We start from the raw sequence: 22,444 nt of genomic DNA, 5'->3' as shown, positions 1-22,444 counted from the left end.
CAGACGCGCTGTCACTCCTGTTAGCAATGTAGCTAGGCTCAGTATGGCCAACGGTATTTTTTGGGGCTGTAGTTAGATGCGACCAAACTCTTCCGCGTTTTTCCTGTTTACATAGGTTTATATGAGCAGTGACATGAAACAAGTTCAGTTACACAAATTGAAAGGTAGCGATTTTCTATGCTATGGAAAGTGCGCACTATAATGAGAGGCGTACTAACACCTTCTGCGCGCTTCAGCAGCGCATTGATATCTGAGCTCCGTATCAATGCGCTGCTGAAGCGCGCAGAAGGTGTTAGTACGCCTCTCATTATAGTGCGCACTTTCCATAGCATAGAAAATCGCTACCTTTCAATTTGTGTAACTGAACTTGTTTCATGTCACTGCTCATATAAACCTATGTAAACAGGAAAAACGCGGAAGAGTTTGGTCGCATCTAACTACAGCCCCAAAAAATACCGTTGGCCATACTGAGCCTAGCTACATTGCTAACAGGAGTGACAGCGCGTCTGACTGCGTCTGACTGACTGGGAGGTCGCGCAAAGCTCGGAGAGGTACGGAGCAGCTCGTCTCAATTCAGATAAGAGCATATTTCATTATGGAAGTACGGTGGACTGTTCATTTAAAGGAGAATTAAATCCTGTAGCAGCAGTAGTCACTGTGTCAGACTGATGTTTTTAAGAACATATTGTTTTCATTGGTTATATCAATCATCTCAAATGGTGTGTGTGTGTGTGTGTGTGTGTGTGTGTGTGTGTAGCATTACTACTCGGTGCGTATATTTGCTGGACAGGAGCCCAGTGGAGTGTGGGTAGGCTGGGTTACTCCCGATTACCACCAGTATGACCCTCATTTCGATCTCAGTAAAGTGAGAAACGTCACAGTGACAGTGGGTGATGATAAAGGCAACATCCACCACAGGTAGGCCGTGATTACACAGGTAGCTCATCAATATTCTATATTAAGGAATATGGTAACAGATAAAACAGAAGTAGGAACAGTTGCTCCTTACAATGTGCATCGTGTATAGAGACTTTGATCTGCACCATTTTTTCAGATCAAATCTCATACTTTTTTTTCAATTCAACTAACCCATAATGCTTTGCTCCATGCGTAATCCCTGTGTTTAAGACTTCTGCTCTTTTTTTCTGATCAGCATGAAGCGCAGTAACTGTTACATGGTGTGGGGCGGAGAGTTCAGTGGCTCACAACAAACGCGCATCACTCAGGAGGACTTTGTCATCGGCTGCCTCTTGGATCTGGACACTGGTCTGATGACCTTCACGGCCAGTGGGAAAGAGGTGAACACGTTCTGCCAGGTGAGATATGACATTTCTTTTCATTTACCTGTTCTTTGGGATTTAACGTTTGCCCATGTGTACCTTTAACACCCCAAGTTGTGCATTTTGGAGAGTCATAAATGAAACTCATGGCTTCGAGTGGTCATGGAATTTACTGAAAGTTTAATAGCAAAGTAAGGACAAGTGTAACATATTTGCTGTTTACCTGGGTCTCTGGATGGGCTCTGCACACCTGTGTTAACAAAGAGATGGTGTGTTTCAGGTGGAGCCCAACACCAAACTCTTCCCTGCTGTTTTCTGTTTGCCCTCCAGCCAGAACATGCTGCAGGTGGAGCTCGGCAAGCTCAAGGTCTGGTATACAAATATACATCTTTACATGAAAAATGAATTAAATTCTGGGACTAGAGCTGTGGGTCATGACAGAATTTTGTTTTGGACTAGTGTTGGTGTTAAATCTTGGCACCGTACTTAATGCAACGCTGTTATGCAATAGAGTGCCGTTAGAGAACAAACTTGGATTAATTGACCAATAGTTATGTCAAAGAACACACAGTTTTCAGTCAGAGGTTTTCTAAAGGAGGAACAAGTAGCCTAAAATTAAAAATCGGACCCTTTTTCTATCCAGAATATCATGCCCATCTCAGCAGCCATGTTTCGGAGCGATCGGAAGAATCCAGTCCCACAGTGCCCTCCCCGCCTTGATGTCCAGATGCTGACCCCAGTGATCTGGAGCCGCATGCCAAACCGCTTCCTGTCCCCTGAGACGGGCCGCGCTAGTGAGAGGCTTGGCTGGATGGTGCAGTGCACAGAGCCGCTCATCATGATGGCACTCCACATTCCAGAGGAGAACAGGTACATAACACAATTCAATTCACTGAGATGTTAACACCTGTACACGTCTAATACACTGTGGTGATTGTCGGCATCTCTTAACACTTGTAGGTGTATTGATATCCTGGAGCTTTCGGAGTGTACCGACCTGCTGAAGTTTCACCACCACACGCTCAAGCTGTATGGCTCGGTGTGCGCTCTGGGAAACAACCGTGTGGCCCACGCCCTCTGCAGCCATGTGGACGAGTCTCAGCTCTTCTACGCTATCGAGAACTCGTACCTGCCTGGCCCGATCCGCAGCGGCTACTACGACCTGCTCATCTCCATGCACCTGGAGTCGGCCAAGAGAAACCGCCTCATGACTAACCAGGAGTTTATTGTGCCCATGACGGATGAGACACTCTCCATCACACTGAAGGCTCACACACTACCCGCCGTGGGATGCTCCACCTGCCTCAGACCCACACTGCAGTGCTCACACACCGGCTTTGTGGGCACCAACGCTGACCTGTACACACTCAGCCCCTTCATACCGCTGCAGGTACGGAGATATCTGATATCCATCACAGCAGGGAATGCAATGCCTGAGACATCTGATTGAACTAAATAACCACAGTCCTTCATTTTCACTGTAGACTCTGAAAGACCACGCCCTGAGCATGTTAACGGAGGCGGTACAGGATGGAGGCCAGGCCATGCGTGATCCTGTAGGGGGCAGTGTGGAATTCCATTTCGTTCCTATCCTGAAGCTGATCAGTACGCTGCTCATCATGGGTGTGTTTGAGGACAAAGACGTGAAACACATCCTCAGACTCATTGAACCCACTGTGTTCCGAGAGGACAAGGGCAGTCAAGCGGAGGAGGACAAGAGCAGAGAAGGAGGAGAGCAGCAACTCGCTTCTAAAGAGGAGGGAGTGGAGGTGAAGGAAAAGGAGGAACGGGTGGATGGGTGGACTGAGGACGAAGGAATGGGAGAGGAGGAAGAAGAGGAGCTGGAAGAGGAGGAAGACCAGACAGAGCAGGAAGAGGAGGAAGAGCACCCTGCACCTGAGAAAGCAGAACATAGAGGGGCGGTGCCACAGGCTCAGCCGGAAGCCAGGTCTACAGTGGGGCGGGAGGAGCCTAAAGAGGAGGAGGATGATGTTGGGGAGGGGCTACTGCATATGAAACTACCCGAGTCTGTGAAGTTGCAGGTATTTCTCGACATAAAACATCAACTTTCATGTTAAGTTTTAAAAATGTTTTATTTATGAACTTATCCTAAAGGATGTGCAAGTGTTATAAAATAAACTCACATTAGCTTTCTAGTCCAATATTATTACTTTGTTTACCAAATTATGAAGAATATCTCTCTCTCCCATCTTCTCTTCCTCCGTTCCTCATTCTGTCCATCAAGCTGTTTTTTTCTCCCCCCACATTTCAGTTTTGAAGCCTGTATCTAAAACTTTGCCAAAACATATACAGTTATATGATGCATGAAGTTGCACAAAAATTGTTTTGAATTTTGAAATAGTTTTATAATTGTGCAAATTGCAAACGGCCCCCAACTCAGCTTGAGTGGCTTTTACGTTTGACACGATAACGCTCGCCTGGCACATGAACACGAGCTCGCGATTTTCAGTATGTTGACCAGGTCATCCTGGTTTTGAACTCAGCAAGACAACAGCAGTCTTCACACTTTATTTCACATGAGACAATTTTCACATTTGCCAGTGCATTATGATATTTAACAGTAACATTTATTGAACAGTGTATTTACCAGCCTCTCCAACAGTATCTGTGATGAATCATTTGTGTTTCTCCCTCACTCTTAGATGTGTACTCTGCTGCAGTATTTCTGCGACTGTGAGCTGCGTCACCGCGTTGAGGCCATCGTCGCGTTCTCTGATAGGTTCGTCACTCAGGTTCAGTCCAATCAGAAACAGCGTTATAACGAGCTCATGCAGGCCTTCACCATGTCAGCAGCAGAGACGGCTCGCAAGACCAGAGAGTTCCGTTCACCGCCACAAGAACAGGTATGCTCTCTCTCTCTCTCTCTCTCTCTCTCTCTCACACACACAAACAATCATTTTTATACTGTGCATGAGTAGTTATGAACTCTAAACTTGTGTTCATAGGTGAACATTCTGATGAATTTTAAGAATTGCCCAGATGAGGAGGACACTAGTGTTCCTGAGGACATCCGCGTGGAACTTCAGATGTTTCACAATGACCTGCTGGCTCACTGCGGTCAGAACTCACTCTCACCTCACTGTACTGTTAACTGCTTAGACATTCTCTACTCCACTGAGCCAGTATTTCTTTTTTAGAAACTCTTTCTTGCTCTCTTCCTCTTGTTCAGGTATTCATGTTGAGGAAGAGGAGGAGGAAGAGCATGTGGACACGTCTCTCCGTGGACGATTCTTCAGGTTACTTGAGAAAATGAAGAGACTGCGAAGGAGAAAGCAGGAGGCAGAGATGGAGCCAGAGGAGGAAAAGAAACCCAGTGAGAACTGATTTGCATTGGATTGATTGTTGCTTTTTGACAACTTTAATGAACATAATCAGTTTTATTTATTGCAACCAGATTACAACCAAAACACTTAAAGTTTACAGTGCATCAGATCAAAAGAACTTTCCTGTGTGTGTGTGTGTGTGTGTGTGTGTTTCAGGTACTTTGCAGGAGCTGATCTCCCACACGATGATCCACTGGGCTCAGGAGTCGTTCATCCAGGACCCTGAGCTGGTGCGGCTCATGTTCAGTCTGCTGCACCGGCAGTATGATGCTCTGGGAGAGCTGATCCGTGCTTTACCCAAAGCCTACACCATCAACGCCGTGTCCATGCAGGACACCATGGAGCTGCTCGAGTGTCTGAGCCAGATCCGCTCGCTTCTCATTGTCCAGATGGGCCCTGAGGAGGAGAGGCTCATGATCCAGAGCATTGGGTGAGAACACACAAACAGCAAATGGGATTCTGCAACTTGCACCATGACAGTAATGTTATGAGTTGATTGTATGGTATTATAATATGACTGATAGATTGGATTCATTGTCAGGATCGTATGCTGCAGTGAAATGATTAATAGGCTAAAACATAAAGTTATGGTGTGCATTTCTGTCTATCTCAGGACACTGACTTTGGAAGCACATTGCTGTAAAATGAAGCGCTTTATTGATTAAGTAAATGGGTAGATAGATTATTAATGTTGTAAGGGATATTCCATTATTCCACCTCACAAATAATAAGAATAAAGTGTTTTTTATCAGAAGTAGAAATTAAATATTTAGTGAATAAGTAAGGGGTAAAAAAAATCAATTGTAATACTAATTATAAAGCTGATACCATTGTAGTTGCTTGTAATGTGACACTGGAGTATCTGCTCCTGCTGCGAAATATTCTTTAATAAACAGAATTCTATATTCCTAATCCCTGTTTGTACCATGTCTAAGTCTGGCTTCGGTCCTTTCTCCAGAAATATAATGAATAACAAGGTGTTCTACCAGCATCCCAATCTGATGAGGGCACTAGGCATGCACGAGACCGTCATGGAGGTCATGGTCAATGTGCTCGGGGGCGGAGACTCGAAGGTAAACCCTATTTGGGATCTGTTAATCAACCTGTCAGCTTTAAACGACGACAAAGCAAAGATTACAAGAGCCAATATTAAAAGTGTAAAACTAAAAGACTGGACTGAAAAACAACGTGCATACCATAATAGTTTTTCAAAATGCTGCTTGTTTTCTGCAGGAGATCCGTTTCCCACGCATGGTGACCAACTGCTGTCGTTTCCTGTGTTATTTCTGTCGAATCAGCCGTCAGAATCAGCGCTCTATGTTTGACCACTTGGGCTACCTGCTGCAAAACAGCGGCATCGGCCTGGGTCTGTTCATCACGCTGTACCGTATAGTCTTCAAACATCATTTTTACTTTTTACTGATGGTGTGATGATGCTGTTTCAGGGATGCGAGGCTCGACACCTCTTGATGTTGCTGCAGCGTCCTGTATTGATAACAACGAGCTGGCGCTGGCTCTTCAGGAGCAGGACCTGGAGATGGTGAGCATCTCTGAGCACTAACATCCAATTTCTGTCAGTTTAGTTCATAGTGAGTCTGAAATCTTATTTGAAAATTATCTTTGCAGACCTTTCATTATGACTTATTTATCAGATTTGTGAATCCAACTAAAATACGTCTTGTTCCATGCACAGATTTACATCCTAATTTTCTGCTACAGCGTTAGCTCTCCTGTACATATCTGATTGTGAAGATGTTGCTCTTGTGTAGGTGGTGAAGTATTTGGCCGGTTGTGGGCTGCAGAGTTGCCCCATGCTCTTGTCAAAAGGTTACCCTGATACCGGTTGGAACCCATGTGGTGGAGAAAAATACCTCGACTTCCTCCGATTCGCCGTCTTTGTTAATGGTGTGTATAGATCATTACTGTGTCTCTGCAGTGGGGGTACACTCTGGATCAGGCACAGAGACGATCACAAAGTCTGTTGAAGTTTGAGGGAGAAGCAGTGGAAGGGAGGAAGAGGTCAGTGATGCAGGAGACCAGCAGGAAAACAGAAATATGGCGAATGAAATCAAATTGTCAGCTTTAAGAACCAAAAAAGCAGTTAGTGTTTGAGGTGTAAACCTCAAAGACTGAAACTTTCAAAGCTGTGTCGAGGCTTTACAGAATTCTATAAAATACCAAGCCATGTAGAGAAGACTATCAGCTCAGCTCAGTCTTAATGTTTTCTGGGAAAATCTAAGCATAGGTAAGGTCCACGAGTTTGATCCTATGCCCCAACTTAATATTGCCTACAAACTGTGACATGCACACAGCTTCGTGTGGATGGAGCATTGCAGGGAATTATATGTGTACTGGATAATCTTTGTCTAATGTTTGTGTTTATGTCTGTTCAGGAGAGAGTGTGGAGGAGAACGCGAACGTGGTGGTGCGTCTCCTGATCAGACGGCCCGAGTGTTTCGGCCCTGCGCTCAGAGGAGAGGGCGGTAATGGCCTTTTGGCTGCCATTGAAGAAGCCATTAAGATCTCTGAGGATCCAGCGAGAGATGGACCCACTGTGAAAAAGGACAGACGCTTCCCGATGTATGCGTCTTTTTGTTTCTTATATAACTTCACTGTCTGTGTCTCTTACAAATAGTGTTCTGTGTTATGTTTAGAGCATCCATCATGTTTTATCAGGTTTGGAGGAGAGGAGCAACATGAGGAGAACAGAGTTCATCTGGGAAATGCCATCATGTCCTTCTACGCTGCTCTCATCGACCTGCTGGGGCGCTGTGCTCCTGAAATGCATGCAAGTGTCTGCGTTACGCTTTATTTATTCTGCTTTTTGCTCAGCTTCTCGTGATAACTTGACATTTTGCTCACAGTTGAGTAAAAGTTTAATGATAGTGCAGTGGTTCATAAATTACATAAAAGCAGGATTTTTTATTTGCATTTAATCTGTTTAATATGGGCTGTGACTTTTTTTTTTGCTTCGTCTGATTTTGGAAGATTTAATATTTAAATTGGAGCCTATGATAAACTTGATCACATTAAATTATGTTAATTTGTGACCTTTTTGTTTCAATAATTTATCACTTGTTCATTAACTTTTTATGAAAGTTATCAAGAACACTGAATAAATGTATCTTTATGGAATAATAAAATTAAACTTGCGCTTGAACATAGACTTCAGTTGACGTCAAATGTAAGCTTGTCCCTCTTCTTCACAATATCAAACAAACCATCACATGCAGGTTTTAGATTTTTAGTGCTGCTTCAGAAGTTAATCACCCACAACAAATGTTTTATATGACGATTGTTTGATTTTTGTTGTGCACGAGCAGCTGATCCAGGCAGGGAAAGGAGAAGCTCTGAGGATTAGGGCTATTCTCAGATCTCTGGTTCCCATTGAGGATCTCGTAGGTGTCATTAGCCTTCCACTACAGATACCTGCATTTGGAAAAGGTGAAGAAGATATTTGTTTTAAAAAAAATGTTTATGTATATTATATATCTCGTAATTATTAGAATTATATAGTTTGTATTTTGTTAATATCAATCAGAACAAAGATAAAGTCACAATATATTGTATATAATTGTTTAATTCTAGATAACAGCGTTATTGAGCCAAAGATGTCTGCCAGTTTTGTCCCGGATCACAAGGCCCCCATGGTCCTGTTCTTGGACAGAGTGTATGGCATTGATAATCAGGATTTCCTCCTCCACATGCTGGAAGTCGGCTTCTTGCCTGACATGCGAGCAGCAGCTTCTCTGGACACGGTGTGCATCTCTGAGTGTCACTTGCTATTGAACTTGTTCTCTTGTTGTGTTGTTTTTTTTATTGACCGAGTGTGTCTCTGTCGTCCCCCAGGCTGCGTTCAGTACCACAGAGATGGCTCTAGCTCTGAACCGCTATCTCTGCTTGGCCGTTCTCCCTCTCATCACTAAATGTGCTCCTCTCTTCGCCGGCACTGATCACCGTGCCATCATGATCGACTCCATGCTGCACACCATCTACAGGCTCTCCCGAGGACGCTCGCTCACTAAAGCTCAGAGGGACGTCATCGAGGAGTGTCTCATGTCTCTGTGCAAGTCAGTCCTCATTTTAGGCTAAACACACTCGGGGTCGGTTCTGAAACTCTGAGTACACGTACAATAACTGGTCATATTCCATCTGTTATTAATAAAGAATTAAGGCACCTGCATTAGAGTGTAAATGTCACTCAGTTCTTCATCCATTGAAAAAAAAAGTAAGATTCATTGAGACCGGTTATAAATGCTCAGCAACATCCTTTGGGGAAAAAGCTGCCTTAGTGTTCTTGGAAGACTCTATGACCCCAACAGAAGGAAAAGAGGGTGATTTTGATGTTGGTGTATTACAGCAGCTTCGGCTGGTTTGGTACCGGTGGAGTGAGACTGCTTTTTTTGATGTTTATACTGTGTGTGAGAATAATATGGAAAAATTGTGAAGAGAGTGGAACCCTTAGGATAGCAGTACAGTGGCATGTAGAGTCATTTTGGTCTCTTTGTGTTTCATTATTTGGGTGATGTATGACTTTTTTTTGTCTCAGGTATCTGCGGCCGTCAATGCTTCAGCACCTTCTGAGAAGACTTGTGTTTGATGTGCCAATTCTCAATGCGTATGCCAAAATGCCCCTGAAAGTACGATTCTGCTCTCTAGACAATTGTGAATTTCAGTAGTTAATGACTCAGTACTTAATGTAGCCTATCCATAGGCATCGTGGTCATATCAGCTTCCAGCAAAAATGAGGGCTATTTAGAGAAAAACATCACTTTATAATTATAAAAGCAGCATCTGTACAGAAAATACAGTATTATTTCTAATTAATTTATGTCAGCTGATTTAAACATGAACTGTGGACACTGAATAAATCAATGTGATGCCTACCAACAGAGACTTTCCCCCTGATGTGTTGTAGTTGCTGACTAATCATTATGAACGCTGCTGGAAGTATTACTGCCTTCCCAACGGCTGGGCCAACTTCGGTGTGTCATCAGAGGAAGAGCTTCACCTGACCCGTAAACTCTTCTGGGGGATCTTTGAATCTCTGGCACACAAGGCAAGAAGTGCAGGCACATTATGACACACAGTGTCTCAGATTTAAAAAACACAAACAAACAGATTTATGAATCATAAGTGTCAGCTCAGTAACTTTATAATGAATACAATTCTTAGTAATTCAGACTTGAATCCACCCATGATGCATTAAATATACAATCGAAATAATGCATAATACTTAAATAATATTGGCTGGCGTTGAGTGGTCTATCAGATATATTCCATTCAACTAACATGATATTATATGAGTTGAAGACGAGTAGCTGAATGAAATATATCTGATATACCACAAAAAATCCATTATTATTATTATTATTATTATTATGCATACACATTCCTTTCGTGTGTTCAGCGCATCTTTCAAAATTCTCTCAAAATCTTCTGTATTTAATGAAGTTAACCTGGCAGTCATGTTTGTTTACAAATTGTCCCAGTCGCTCGCTAGCGCAGAAATTTTACGTCTCCAACGTGTGACGTCATGTTGTCTTGACAACTGTGCAATATCGTAAACCATATTCAACGCTCATTCTCCATTGGGTAGAGTGACGTAATACACGTAGGATAAGCGATATGCTAACAATATTGCATGCTCGTCTCATCTCGTCTCGTCTTCTTCCGCTTTATCCGGGCCGGGTCGCGGAGGCAGCAGTCTAAGCATGGAAGCCCAAACTTCCCTTTCCCCAGACACCTCGGCCAGCTCCTCGGGAAGAACACCGAGGCGTTCCCAGGCCAGCTGAGAGACATAGTCCCTCCAGCGTGTCCTGGGTCTTCCCCAAGGCCTCCTCCCGGGGGGACATGCCTGGAACACCTCCCCAGGGAGGCGTCCAGGAGGCATCCGAAAAAGATGCCTGAGCCACCTCAGCTGATTCCTCTCGATGTGGAGGAGCAGCGGCTCTACTCCGAGCTCCTCCCAAGTGACTGTGCTTCTCACCCTATCTCTAAGGGAGTGCCCAGCCACCCTGTGAAGGGAACTCATTTCAGCCGCTTGTATCTGCGATCTTGTTCTTTCGGTCATTACCCAAAGCTCATGACCATAGGTGAGAGTCGGAACGTAGATCGACCGGTAAATTGAGAGCTTTGCCTTTTGGCTCAGCTCCTTTTTCACCACGACGGACCGGTAAAGCGACCGCATCACTGCGGAGGCTGCACCGATCCGCCTGTCAATCTCACGCTCCATCCTTCCCTCACTCGTGAACAAGATCCCGAGATACTTAAACTCCTCCACTTGAGGCAGGACTTCTCCACCAACCTGGAGAGGGCAAGCCACCCTTTTCCGGTCGAGAACCATGGCCTCGGACTTGGAGGTGCTGATTCTCATCCCAGCCGCTTCACTCGACTGCAAACCGCCCCAGTGTATGCTGAAGGTCCTGGTTTGAAGAAGCCAACAGGACAACATCATCCGCAAAAAGCAGAGATGAAATCCTGTGGTTCCCAAACAGGATTCCTTCCGGTCCCTGGCTGCGCCTAGAAATTCTGTCCATAAAAATTATGAACAGAACCAGTGACAAAGGGCAGCCCTGCCGGAGTCCAACATGCACTGGGAACAGGTCTGACTTACTGCCGGCAATGTGAACCAGACTCCTACTCCATTCGTACAGGGACCGGACAGCCCTTAGCAAAGAGCCCCGAACCCCATACTCCCGAAGCACCCCCCACAGAATACCATGGGGGACACGGTCGAATGCCTTCTCCAGATCCACAAAGCACATGTGGACTGGTTGGGCAAACTCCCATGAACCCTCGAGCACCCTATGAAGGGTATAGAGCTGGTCCAGTGTTCCGCGACCAGGACGAAAATCGCATTGTTCCTCCTGGAGCCGAGGTTTGACTATTGGTCGAATTCTCCTCTCCAGTACCCTGGAGTAAACCTTCCCTGGGAGGCTGAGAAGTGTGATTCCCCTATAATTGGAGCACACTCTCCGGTCCCCTTTCTTAAAAAGAGGGACCACCATCCCAGTCTGCCACTCCAGAGGCACTGTCCCCGACCGCCACGCGATGTTGCAGAGGCGTGTCAACCAAGACAGCCCCACAACATCCAGAGACTTGAGATACTCAGGGCGGATCTCATCCACCCCCAGTGCCTTGCCACCGAGGAGCTTGCAAACCACTTCAGTGACTTCGGCTTGGGTAATGGACGAGTCCACCTCTGAGTCATCAGCCTCAGTCTCCTCAATGGAAGACATGACAGTGGGATTGAGGAGATCCTCGAAGTATTCCTTCCACTGCCCGACGATGTCCCCAGTTGACGTCAACAGCTCCCCACCCGCACTGTAAACAGTGTTGGCAGAATACTGCTTCCCCCTCCTGAGGCACCGGACGGTTTGCCAGAATTTCTTCGAGGCTGACCAATAGTCCTTCTCCATGGCCTCCCCGAACTCCTCCCAGTTCCGAGTTTTTGCCTCCGCAACTGCCCGAGCTGCGGCACGCCTGGCCTGCCAATACCCGTCAGCTGCCTCAGGAGTCCTGGAGGTCAACATGGCCCGATAGGACTCCTTCTTCAGCTTGACGGCATCCCTTACTTCTGGTGTCCACCACCGGGTTCGGGGATTGCCACCACGACAGGCACCGGAGACCTTGCGGCCACAGCTCCGAACAGCTGCGTCCACAATGGAGGTAGAGAACATGTTCCACTCAGACTCAATGTCCCCTGCCTCCCTCGGAAGCTGGGAAAAGCTCTCCCAGAGGTGGGAGTTAAAGACCTCCCTGACAGAGTGCTCGGCCAGACATTCCCAGCAGACCCTCACCATACGTTTGGGCCTGCCAGGTCTGTCCAGCTTCCTCCTCCGCCAGCGGATCCAACTCACCACCAGGTGGTGATCAGTTGACAGCTCAGCCCCTCTCTTCACCCGAGTGTCCAAGACATAGGGCCGGAGATCAGATGAAACGACAACAAAGTCTATCATCGACCTCCGACCTAAGGTGTCCTGGTGCCACGTGCACTTATGGACACCCCTATGCTCGAACATGGTGTTTGTTATGGACAAACTGTGACTAGCACAGAAGTCCAATAACAAAACACCACTCGGGTTCAGATCGGGGAGGCCGTTCCTCCCAACCACGCCCCTCCAGGTGTCACTGTCGTCGCCCACGTGAGCATTGAAGTCCCCCAGTAGCACAATGGAGTCCCCAGTCTGAGCACCCCTCAGTACCTCTCCCAGGGACTCCAAGAAGGCCGGATACTCTATACTGCTATTCGGCCCGTAGGCACAAACAACAGCAAGAGCCCTCTCCCCAATCCGAAGGTGCAGAGAGGCGACCCTCTCGTTCACTGGGGTAAACTCCAACACATGGCGGCTGAGCTGGGGAGCTATAAGCAAGCCCACACCAGCCCGCCGCCGCTCACCATGGGCGACTCCAGAGAAGTGGAAAGTCCAGCCCCTCTCGAGGAGCTGGGTTCCAGAGCCCAAGCTGTGCATGGAGGTGAGCCCGACTATCTCTAGCCGGTACCTCTCAACCTCCCGCACAAGCTCAGGCTCTTTCCCCCCCAGCGAAGTGACATTCCATGTCCCAACAGCTAGCCGCTGTGTCTGGGGATCAGGTCGTCGAGGCCCCTGCCTTCGACTGCCGCCCAATCCACACTGCACCAGTCCCCTACTGCTACCTCTGTGGGTGGTGAACCCACAGGAGGTCAGGCCCACGTCACCTCTTTGGGCTGAGCCCGGCCGGGCCCCATGGGCAAAGGCCCGGCCACCAAGTGCTCGCATACGAGCCCCAACCCCGGGCCTGGCTCCAGGGTGGGGCCCCGGCTGCGCCATACTGGGCGACGTCACGGTCCACGATTGTTTCTCCATAAGGGTTTTGGTGAACTGCTCTTGGTCTGGCCTGTCACCTAGGACCTGTCTGCCTTGGGAAACCCTGACAGTGGCGTAATGCCCCCGACAACATAGCTCCTAGGATCATTCAAGCACACAAACCCCTCCACCACAATAAGGTGGCAGTTCTAGGAGGGGATATTGCATGCTATCAAACCAAATGAATGAAACCCACTAGAAGGGAACAGAACACGTTTTTATTTCATCAAAAAAGTGTGCTGTATGGATAATAATAGAGAATATTAAACCTTAGTTAAAAATCCTAATATAGATTTTCTTTTTTTCTTCCTGCAGAAATTTGATGCAGAATTGTTTAAAATCGCAATGCCCTGCATCTGTGCCATAGCTGGTGCAATACCTCCTGATTATGTGGATGCTAGTTACTCTTCCAAAACAGAAAAGAAAGCTTCTGTTGATGCCGAGGGCAACTTTGATCCCAAACCGGTGGACACAACCAAGTATGACACTCTCAGTCACATAGTTTGAGTGTTTCTATTGATCAAAATAGCACATTATGGATTTATTATAAACACATTCATTTTAATGTCCTTTGCACTTTGATGACATTTTGTTTTTGTTGCTCTTTTGTCTAGCACCATAATTCCTGAGAAACTGGATGGATTCATCAACAGATATGCAGAGTACACTCATGATAAATGGGCTTTTGAGAAGGTCGAGCTGAATGTGTTTACTGATTCACTGAATATATTTTAATATGAAAATTTGTGTGTTGTGTTTTTGGTTTGCAGGATGTACGATGTACTGTGATGATTAAAAATGAAAGTTATATCATTAACACTGTGCTGTTATAGATAATGACACACATCATATTGCTTTAAATCCAGTCCAGGCTTTTAAATGTTTTGTTGTGGTGATCAGTTTTCCCTTTATTCAGTCACTCAACTCTCACACTGTGTCGTTATGCTCTGTTTATACTCTGTCCTCTTTTAAAAAAAAGTAAAACTGTGATGTACTGAGAACTATGATACTGCATAAAAATATCATACTGTGAATTCATCATATTGTTCTTGGGCTCGTCTCACATGATTTTCTATGTTTTATTCATCTGCAGATCCAAAACAACTGGACGTTTGGTGAACTGCTGGATGAAAATGCCAAGACTCATCCTATGCTCAGACCATACAAAACGTTTTCTGAGAAGGTAAGAGAGGTGTTATTCATATATTTATTTATATATTTATGTCTTTATTTATTTTATTTATTTTTGAGGGGATGTGTTTGATTATTCTGCAGCAGATTTTTCTTTGTGTTTTTCGACGCATGCTTATGTATCCTTTACTGTGCAGGATAAAGAGATTTACCGCTGGCCCATTAAAGAGTCCATAAAGGCCATGATAGCCTGGGAGTGGATGCTCGACAAAGCCAGAGATGGAGACGAAGACAGAGGGGAGAAGAAAGCGGCACGGAAGATCTCTCAGACCGCACAGGTACGAGTCAGAAAGATTCAAACATCAAAATCTAATATATAGGTTCCATTACCCGATGGTTATAATCCAAGACTTCGTTACTGAACACGGAGACACAGTGATCAACCAGTGTGACAAAAGTTTAATATTTGTAAACTGAAATCTTTCTGTTTCCAGACTGATCACTTTCTCTTCTTTTTTTTAACTTGTTGTGAGTTACATTTAATTCAAAAGGTAAAACATGCACAAGTCTCTCTCAAGGTGATTATATAGTGCTTCACTTCATTCATCTTTATTACTTGATGAAATTGAAGCAATTTATGGTAGTGGATTGTTTGTCAGATTCTGTTTTATTAATGACTCTTTTCTTATACAGTGAGCACTGTCTGTACATGTTGTTAGTTTTATATGACAGTAGACAGTCCGCGCTCTCTGATAGTCCGTTATTGTGATTGTGGCTCTTGTTTTTTGTTTTCTAGGCAACATACGACCCGAGCCACGGCTACAACCCTCAGCCGATCAACATATCCGGCATGACTCTGTCCAGAGAGCTGCAGGTAAGCTGACGTATTTACAGTGGTTTTTGTAGACCACTCAGGGTATATTTAGATTGCTTGTAAACAAAAATCATATTTGTTGTTTTGTTTTTTTTCCAGACAGTGAAATCAGAGATGTGTTTTTAAGTTTTCAGTCCTTCAGGACATTTTAAGTTGTGTATCACTGAAATAAATAGAAAGGTGACTGGAATTGTGTTAATCACGAATATGCAGTATTTTTCTCTGTCCTGATTGGTTTATGTTTTTGTCTTCTCCAGTCCATGGCAGAGCAGCTGGCTGAGAACTACCACAACACCTGGGGACGCAAGAAGAAGATGGAGCTGCAGGCGAAGGGTTTGTACCCGCTTCTCTCTGAATTCAGGATAAACTGAACCTGTAGGAGAGATGCCAGCTTTTATCCCAGTGCATTATCAGCTGTTGTGGCAGTTACCTCGAACAGTAATTGTGATTTGCACCAGACAACATGGAGTGACAGGAAGCACGAAAAACAGAGCAGCAGAGAGACACAGCGATGCAATGACTCCATGAGATCGTACAGCATCTCTGATCAATAACGCTCATGTTCACGTTGTCATCTCCAGGTGGTGGGACTCACCCTCTGCTCGTCCCCTATGACACGCTAACGGCCAAAGAGAAAGCCCGAGACCGTGAGAAAGCGTACGAGCTGCTCAGATTTCTCCAGCTGAATGGATACGCAGTGACGAGGTAAAGCATATGGCTTCTCAAGCAACGAACCAAACTTTAAAATAAGAGGAACCCCTGAAACCCTTCCACTGAGACCATTCTGTTACTGATTCATGGTGGTTTGTGGACATGAACAGAGGAGTCTTTGACACTGTGCAGTTACGAAAAATGGGTAAAAATATCAACATCAAGAACAGAGGTTTACATTACTGTCTTTTAAAGTGCTGATGACACGTTTTTGACTTCTTTGGCGATGTTTTATAACATAAAAAGTAATTCCCGACGATCCATATATTAATTCACGAAGGCGCCTATTTTACAAGTTATGATAAAAAACGCAGCTATTTGGGCAAATTTGACGGGGCTGCAGCACCCAGGAGACGAAAGAGGAGGAGGAGCTATATGACGTCAGCGAAAGAACCTTCCTCCTAACTTACCAGTTTGTTGTTGATGCGACAGGTGTTCAGTTTGTCATTATTAGTATGATCATTATACATTATTATACATTATTATATATTAGTTATTATGCCTTCGCGTTGTGTTGCCGGCTTTTGCTCCAAAACCCACAAGGATGGGGTAAGTTTATTCAAGTTTCCCAGAGATCCCGAGCTGCATGCGAAGTGGGTGAAGCAAGTCAGGCGCACTCGTGACAAGTGGGAGCCCTCACCAACATCCGTCCTGTGCTCTGAACACTTCGATTTGGATTGTTTTGACGCCCTTCCCAGCTTAAAAGAATCTCTTGGGTGTTCAGTTCAGCACAAACGTGTGTTGCTACCATCAGCAGTGCCTACAGTATTCCGGAGGGGGTCTACTAGTAGCTATGCCGGATCCAGCAGTCGCCTGGGACAAGGCGACTCCTCCAAAGACAGTCCTCCTGTCAGAACATGTGTTGAGAAACAACATAAGATAAAGGTACGTAGAGCTATAGAGTGCTCCGACATGATGCTAAAAATAGTAACACTGCGGTCTGCGCGGCCATCTTAGAAGTGACTCGCTCCAGAGCGCTCATAGAGTACACATCATAGAGTACACATTCATGATAATCATAAATGTAATCATAAAGTCGGCGTGATATCAGTCATGTATTTGCTTGTGAAAGCTTGCGGCTTTCATGTAACTGCTGCCTAGCAACGAGAGGCAAAGGGTAAAGAGGGTAGGCTATCATAGATTCTATTCGGAAGAGATCAATACATGATTGCTTAAAAATTAGGTATTTTAACAATTTGCATCTGTTTTGTGATTATCGTGACACTTGTGTGTTCTATAGAACTGTATGTCTTATCAGCACATCGAGGATCTTCCACCGGAGGCTTTAGCAAGCACTCGTAGCAACACTACACTTTACCCTTTGCCATGCGTTGTTAGGGAACGGTAGCAAGTACCCCGATGACCGACTTCAAGAATATATAGAAAAAATTTAGAAATTATACTTTCCAAAAGTCATTTGAGCTTAGTGTATTGCATTTCCATTTATATTGTAGGTTCTTTCTGATGTTTTTGCGGAGTGTGACGCAGCTGCTGAATCAGAAGCTACAGAGTTTGTATGTACTAGTTGTGAACATTCACATTATTATCAATCTCATTTACTTAAAGGTCCCATGGCATGAAATTTTCACTTTCTGAGGTTTTTTAACGTTAAAATGAGTTCCTCTGACCTTCTTAAGTCACCCCAGTGGCTAGAAATTTCATAATGTGTAAACCAAACTATGCCCAACATTTGAGAATGGCGCGTCAAAACGGCGCGTTGATAAACCCTTCCCTTGCCTACATCAGCAAGGGAGATGATCCCCACGCCCCCCCTCTGGATTCCCACCCACTGTATGGATTGCCCGCCCAGCTCAAAAGTTGCCACCAAACATGGAAGTTGCGCTGTACATGGATGTGACAACACAGAAAAGAGTCTGTTTTTACTGCCGACGGGAGAGCCCCTGAAGACGGAGTGGCTTAATTTTATTTACTCCAATAATACGCCGTCGAGTCTACCTAAGACGGTGTATGTTTGTCGGAAGCATTTTCCTGAGGAATGTTTCCACAACTTGGGACAGTACAGGGCAGGTTTTGCACATCAGCTGTCACTGAAGCCTGGGTCCGTACCAAGCATCCCTGCCGCATCAGCCACAAACACCGAACAAGCGTGTGTATAACTGTTAAGTCATTTTGCCGTGTTTTAAAATCGGTGCCACGTTAGCCTTGCAATGGCTACATTAGCTGTGCAGCTAACCGCTTCCTGCAGTTAGCCAGGTACTCTGCGCTACAAAACCAAAAAGCATGCAGCATGCTCTGTTATAATAGCCAATCAAAACAGTTTTTACAAAGACACCCACATTCTTTTTTTTAAGTCACTCGTTCATTTTATTTGTTTGTTTGTTCAGTAAAAACCCAAACATTTGTTGAATTTATTTTATTTCCTCGCGTCGCACCTTAATGACGTCAGCGCGCGGTATTTTTCCCTTCGTGGTTTGTTCCTTCTCTCTCGCCATAGAAAGACACCCACATCCGCTTGTTCTGACCCACTGGAGGTAGCGTCACAGTGCTGTTAGCCAATCAGAGGTAACACGTTTACATGTCATGAATATTAATGAGAAGACCCGCCCCCACCCTCTACCCTTCCCCGCCTCCTGCTTCTCATTAGCAAAATGACGCACTGGGAAAAGCGCTGAAATGGGGCTCTCTCCCAGGAGGCTATATCTACGTGCCGAGGGTTCATTTCGAGAAAGGCTGTGGATATAACATCCGGAAACCTCCACGAGCCCATTTAAAGCATCAACAAACCACCATGCCATGGGTCCTTTAAAATCAGATAAAATCATGCCATCATGATCACTGCTTAAAGTACCAGTATTTGGTTGTTGAAGAGCTAGCACTAGAGAGTTCACCGGCGTTTTCATGCGCCATTTCCATTGAGTAGAACAGCCAGTGAACCGCAGCGTGTTCTTCCGCTGACGTCACAACATGGCCGCGAGCCACGGACCCAGTTTTCTTGCGCTGTGCAATTAAAAGTTGGATATTTGCGTAACAACAGCTTCTTTTCACGTAATTATAACAGAAATCTAACGTTTGCCATGTTGTATAGTTTATTTAAGAAATTGCATAGAGTCATGTTCGTGTCATCAGCACTTTAACATAATGTGAAGAGATTCACGGTGTGTTTTTTTTCACCCCAGAAATGAGAAAAAGTCATTTTGACAAGATGAAATGGGAATAAAGCAAGATCTAAAGAAATGGAATACAAAAAAAAATACTGACAGACAGAGACTCAAAAGATGTGGAGACAATAAAAATCTGAAACAAAAATATCTGTCTGTGTGTGTGTGTGTGTGTGTGTGTGTGTGTGTGTGTGTGTGTGTTTACCCTGCAGAGGGCTGAAGGACATGGAGAGTGATATTTCCTCCATTGAGAAGCGTTTTGCTTATGGCTTCTTACAGAAACTGCTGAAGTGGATGGATATCGCTCAGGAGTTCATCGCTCATCTTGGTATGACGATAAACATGAACACAGTTTTACTTGTGATTCAAGAACCTGACACTGAGTCAAATCCAGTGTGAGAAATGTACTAAAACTAAAATCTGAATATCCTATTTATTTTTTCCTTTATATTGTTGTGTCACTAAGTCCAGCAACTCCGTCACTACACTCCTGTATACACTACAGATTTCTACTGCTTTCAAAAAGAGTACAATAATAATAAAAATAGTGTAACATTTTATAGAAAATAGGTTTTTGTTAACTTTATCATTAGTGTGTTTGAGAACTGTGGTGCAGTACTAATGACCAAATCATGGATTTGTATCACTTTTATAATGTGGTGACTTGCTGAAAGAGTGTGTGTGTGTGTGTGTGTGTGTGTGTGTGTGTGTGTGTGTGTGTGTGTGTGCGCAGAGGCGGTGGTCAGCAGCGGTCGTGTGGAGAAATCACCTCATGAGCAGGAGATCAAGTTCTTCGCCAAGGTTAAGCTTGTTTCAAAATCAGTCTCTGAAAAATAAATATATTTATATGAAGCGTCATGTTCACCACCAGAAACATTTCTCTCCTCTTCAGATCCTCTTGCCACTGATAAATCAGTACTTTAAAAACCACTGCCTCTATTTCCTGTCCACTCCCGCTAAAATTCTGGGCAGCGGCGGCCACGCCTCAAATAAGGAGAAAGAAATGATTGCCAGGTAGGGTTTTTTTTCTTCCAATATGAACGTGAAAGAAACAATGTCACCTGGACTTTTTTATTTTTATGCTCCTTGGAACTTTTCCTCTACTTTGATTTCTTTCTGTTTTTCTTTTTCCTCTTTGTTCATTCTTTCTCATTCTTTTGCCTGTTAATTTCCTTTGCTGCTGCAGTATTTTCTGTAAGATGTCAGCTCTGGTGAGACACAGAGTTTTTCTCTTCGGTAAGCTTCTCTTCTCTTCTCTTCTCTTCTCTTCTCTTCTCTTCTCTTCTCTTCTCTTCTCTTCTCTTCTCTTCTCTTCTCTTCTCTCGACCTCTGATATTCATGTGTGTCTCTAATTCTTTCCTGTTAATTTGCTAAAGCCAAGTCCACAAGTCTTCACCTGCTACTTAGAACTGTACTTTCAGTTATTAAACACTTTTAGATTTACGTTTGTGTGTTTCTGTCTCAGGCACGGATGCTCCTGCTATTGTTAACTGTCTCCACATACTCGCACGCTCGCTGGATGCAAGGTTTCCTTTTTACATTTTTAAATTCATTTTATTTGTCAGGTTATTATCCACGTCCCTTTTGATTGTCATCAAAAGCAGTTATGTATGTTTGTGTTCCACAGTAAATGCCTCGCTAAATGTGATTTCTAAAGAATCAAAACATTTTATTTCTGATTATTTTAATTCATTATAAGTGTTTGGTATTCACACATGACCTCATATAGAGTCGTCATTTTTCTTAGAGCTTTGTGTTTAATTCTGAACTTTGTACAGTGCAGTTTCTGACATCCGTCACCTTACTACTGTTAGCATATGCAATTTTAATTGTTCTTTATTTTTTTTGCAAACCTGAACAGACTGAACTGATTCTGAGTCCCTGTGTCTCTGTGTCTGGTAGAACGGTGATGAAATCAGGACCCGAGATTGTGAAGGCCGGGTTGAGATCTTTCTTTGAGAGTGCGGCAGATGACATCGAAAAGATGGTGGAGAACCTCAAACTGGGCAAAGTGTCGAAAGGCAACCAGGTACCACAGGAGGCACATGCAGGGGCTTTTAATTCAGCAAACAGTTTCAGCAATACAATACATCACACATAGGCGGGAATTCAGTAAGCTATTCTGAAATGAGTTGCCTCCTGCTAAATATCACTTAATTAGAGTAAAAAAAAAACCCTGATACAATATACACAGTGCTTTGTGTCACTGGAAAATTAATGCACAACTATACATATAAAACTAATAATTGTTCATCTCATAAATATTTTGAAGTTAATCTGATTCAGAAATAAAACTTTTACAAGTTTTGGCAACAAATTTCTCTCCGTTCTCAGTATCGCAAGGATTTCTGAGTTGAAATTCCAGCATTATTTTCCTTGATGGAAACCCTGTAGATGACTGCACTGCCCATATCTACAGTACGGAGTTTCCATGTTTGAGCAGGTCTGAGCTGTCTGCCAGCCATTTTATGGACAGAAACTCAACGGTGTCATGGAGCAAGTTCTTAGAATATTTGTCTAAACTTGTAAACCATCGTAAAGTCAATAACAGTTGTCAAAAGTTGAGAAAGCTCAAAAATGTCTTGGATCATGTTGCTGTGATAATCTGAGTTTTCTTAACATTTTCGTTTTTACAGTGAATAAAACATTACACAGTTTTGGTAAAATGGCCTGCATGACCTCGATATCAATCTCCAAGATATAATTTAGTGTTTACATGTTGACTCTTGTGTTTGCTGTGTGTATTTCTTTTCTGTGTCTAGCCAGTGAAAGGTGTATCTCAGAATATTAACTACACGACCGTGGCTCTGCTGCCGGTTCTCACCTCGCTGTTCGATCACATCGCCCAGCACCAGTTTGGAGACGACGTCATACGTAAGATGCTTTACATCACGCTGGGATGCTGTTGCCGTTAATCATTCCAAAATCCTGACGAGATGTTCTTTAGCCATTTTCTAAAACTGTTTAGAACCTTCCTAAAGTTGTGTGAGTGTTTAATAACCGAGGAACTGAATTGAGTTGTTTTTTTTCTGTTAGTGGACGACCTGCAGATGTCCTGCTACAGAATCATGTGCAGCATTTACTCTCTCGGCACCGTCAAAACTCCTCATGCTGAAAGGTCTTAATCATTTAAAAC

The 22,444-nt window shown here is 44.2% G+C and overlaps 1 protein-coding gene across 5 annotated transcripts in view; it reads left to right on the top strand.

Annotated features, from left to right (window-relative positions):
- Positions 1-22,444, top strand: part of ryr1a (ryanodine receptor 1a (skeletal)) — a 128,422-nt gene that overhangs the window by 75,380 nt on the left and 30,598 nt on the right. For all 5 annotated transcript variants that reach the window (XM_060909640.1, XM_060909638.1, XM_060909639.1 and 2 more), the window contains exons 32-67: positions 758-918; positions 1,154-1,316; positions 1,561-1,647; positions 1,924-2,150; positions 2,241-2,670; positions 2,765-3,322; positions 3,944-4,144; positions 4,247-4,358; positions 4,471-4,614; positions 4,781-5,054; positions 5,583-5,697; positions 5,858-5,990; positions 6,070-6,164; positions 6,394-6,529; positions 7,018-7,204; positions 7,301-7,412; positions 7,948-8,068; positions 8,213-8,382; positions 8,474-8,694; positions 9,174-9,264; positions 9,543-9,683; positions 13,789-13,952; positions 14,088-14,166; positions 14,567-14,656; positions 14,802-14,942; positions 15,401-15,478; positions 15,736-15,811; positions 16,060-16,183; positions 19,521-19,636; positions 20,042-20,109; positions 20,201-20,322; positions 20,495-20,544; positions 20,774-20,834; positions 21,211-21,337; positions 22,071-22,182; positions 22,345-22,426. In XM_060909640.1, the coding sequence (XP_060765623.1) occupies positions 758-918; positions 1,154-1,316; positions 1,561-1,647; positions 1,924-2,150; positions 2,241-2,670; positions 2,765-3,322; positions 3,944-4,144; positions 4,247-4,358; positions 4,471-4,614; positions 4,781-5,054; positions 5,583-5,697; positions 5,858-5,990; positions 6,070-6,164; positions 6,394-6,529; positions 7,018-7,204; positions 7,301-7,412; positions 7,948-8,068; positions 8,213-8,382; positions 8,474-8,694; positions 9,174-9,264; positions 9,543-9,683; positions 13,789-13,952; positions 14,088-14,166; positions 14,567-14,656; positions 14,802-14,942; positions 15,401-15,478; positions 15,736-15,811; positions 16,060-16,183; positions 19,521-19,636; positions 20,042-20,109; positions 20,201-20,322; positions 20,495-20,544; positions 20,774-20,834; positions 21,211-21,337; positions 22,071-22,182; positions 22,345-22,426 (5,369 nt within the window). The remainder of the gene's footprint in view (positions 1-757; positions 919-1,153; positions 1,317-1,560; positions 1,648-1,923; positions 2,151-2,240; positions 2,671-2,764; positions 3,323-3,943; positions 4,145-4,246; positions 4,359-4,470; positions 4,615-4,780; positions 5,055-5,582; positions 5,698-5,857; positions 5,991-6,069; positions 6,165-6,393; positions 6,530-7,017; positions 7,205-7,300; positions 7,413-7,947; positions 8,069-8,212; positions 8,383-8,473; positions 8,695-9,173; positions 9,265-9,542; positions 9,684-13,788; positions 13,953-14,087; positions 14,167-14,566; positions 14,657-14,801; positions 14,943-15,400; positions 15,479-15,735; positions 15,812-16,059; positions 16,184-19,520; positions 19,637-20,041; positions 20,110-20,200; positions 20,323-20,494; positions 20,545-20,773; positions 20,835-21,210; positions 21,338-22,070; positions 22,183-22,344; positions 22,427-22,444) is intronic.

Source organism: Neoarius graeffei, chromosome 25 (genome assembly GCF_027579695.1).
Source record: "Neoarius graeffei isolate fNeoGra1 chromosome 25, fNeoGra1.pri, whole genome shotgun sequence".
Lineage (NCBI taxonomy): Eukaryota > Metazoa > Chordata > Actinopteri > Siluriformes > Ariidae > Neoarius > Neoarius graeffei.
Note: the sequence above shows the minus strand (reverse complement) of the source record. Positions and strands in the feature narration are given on the sequence as shown.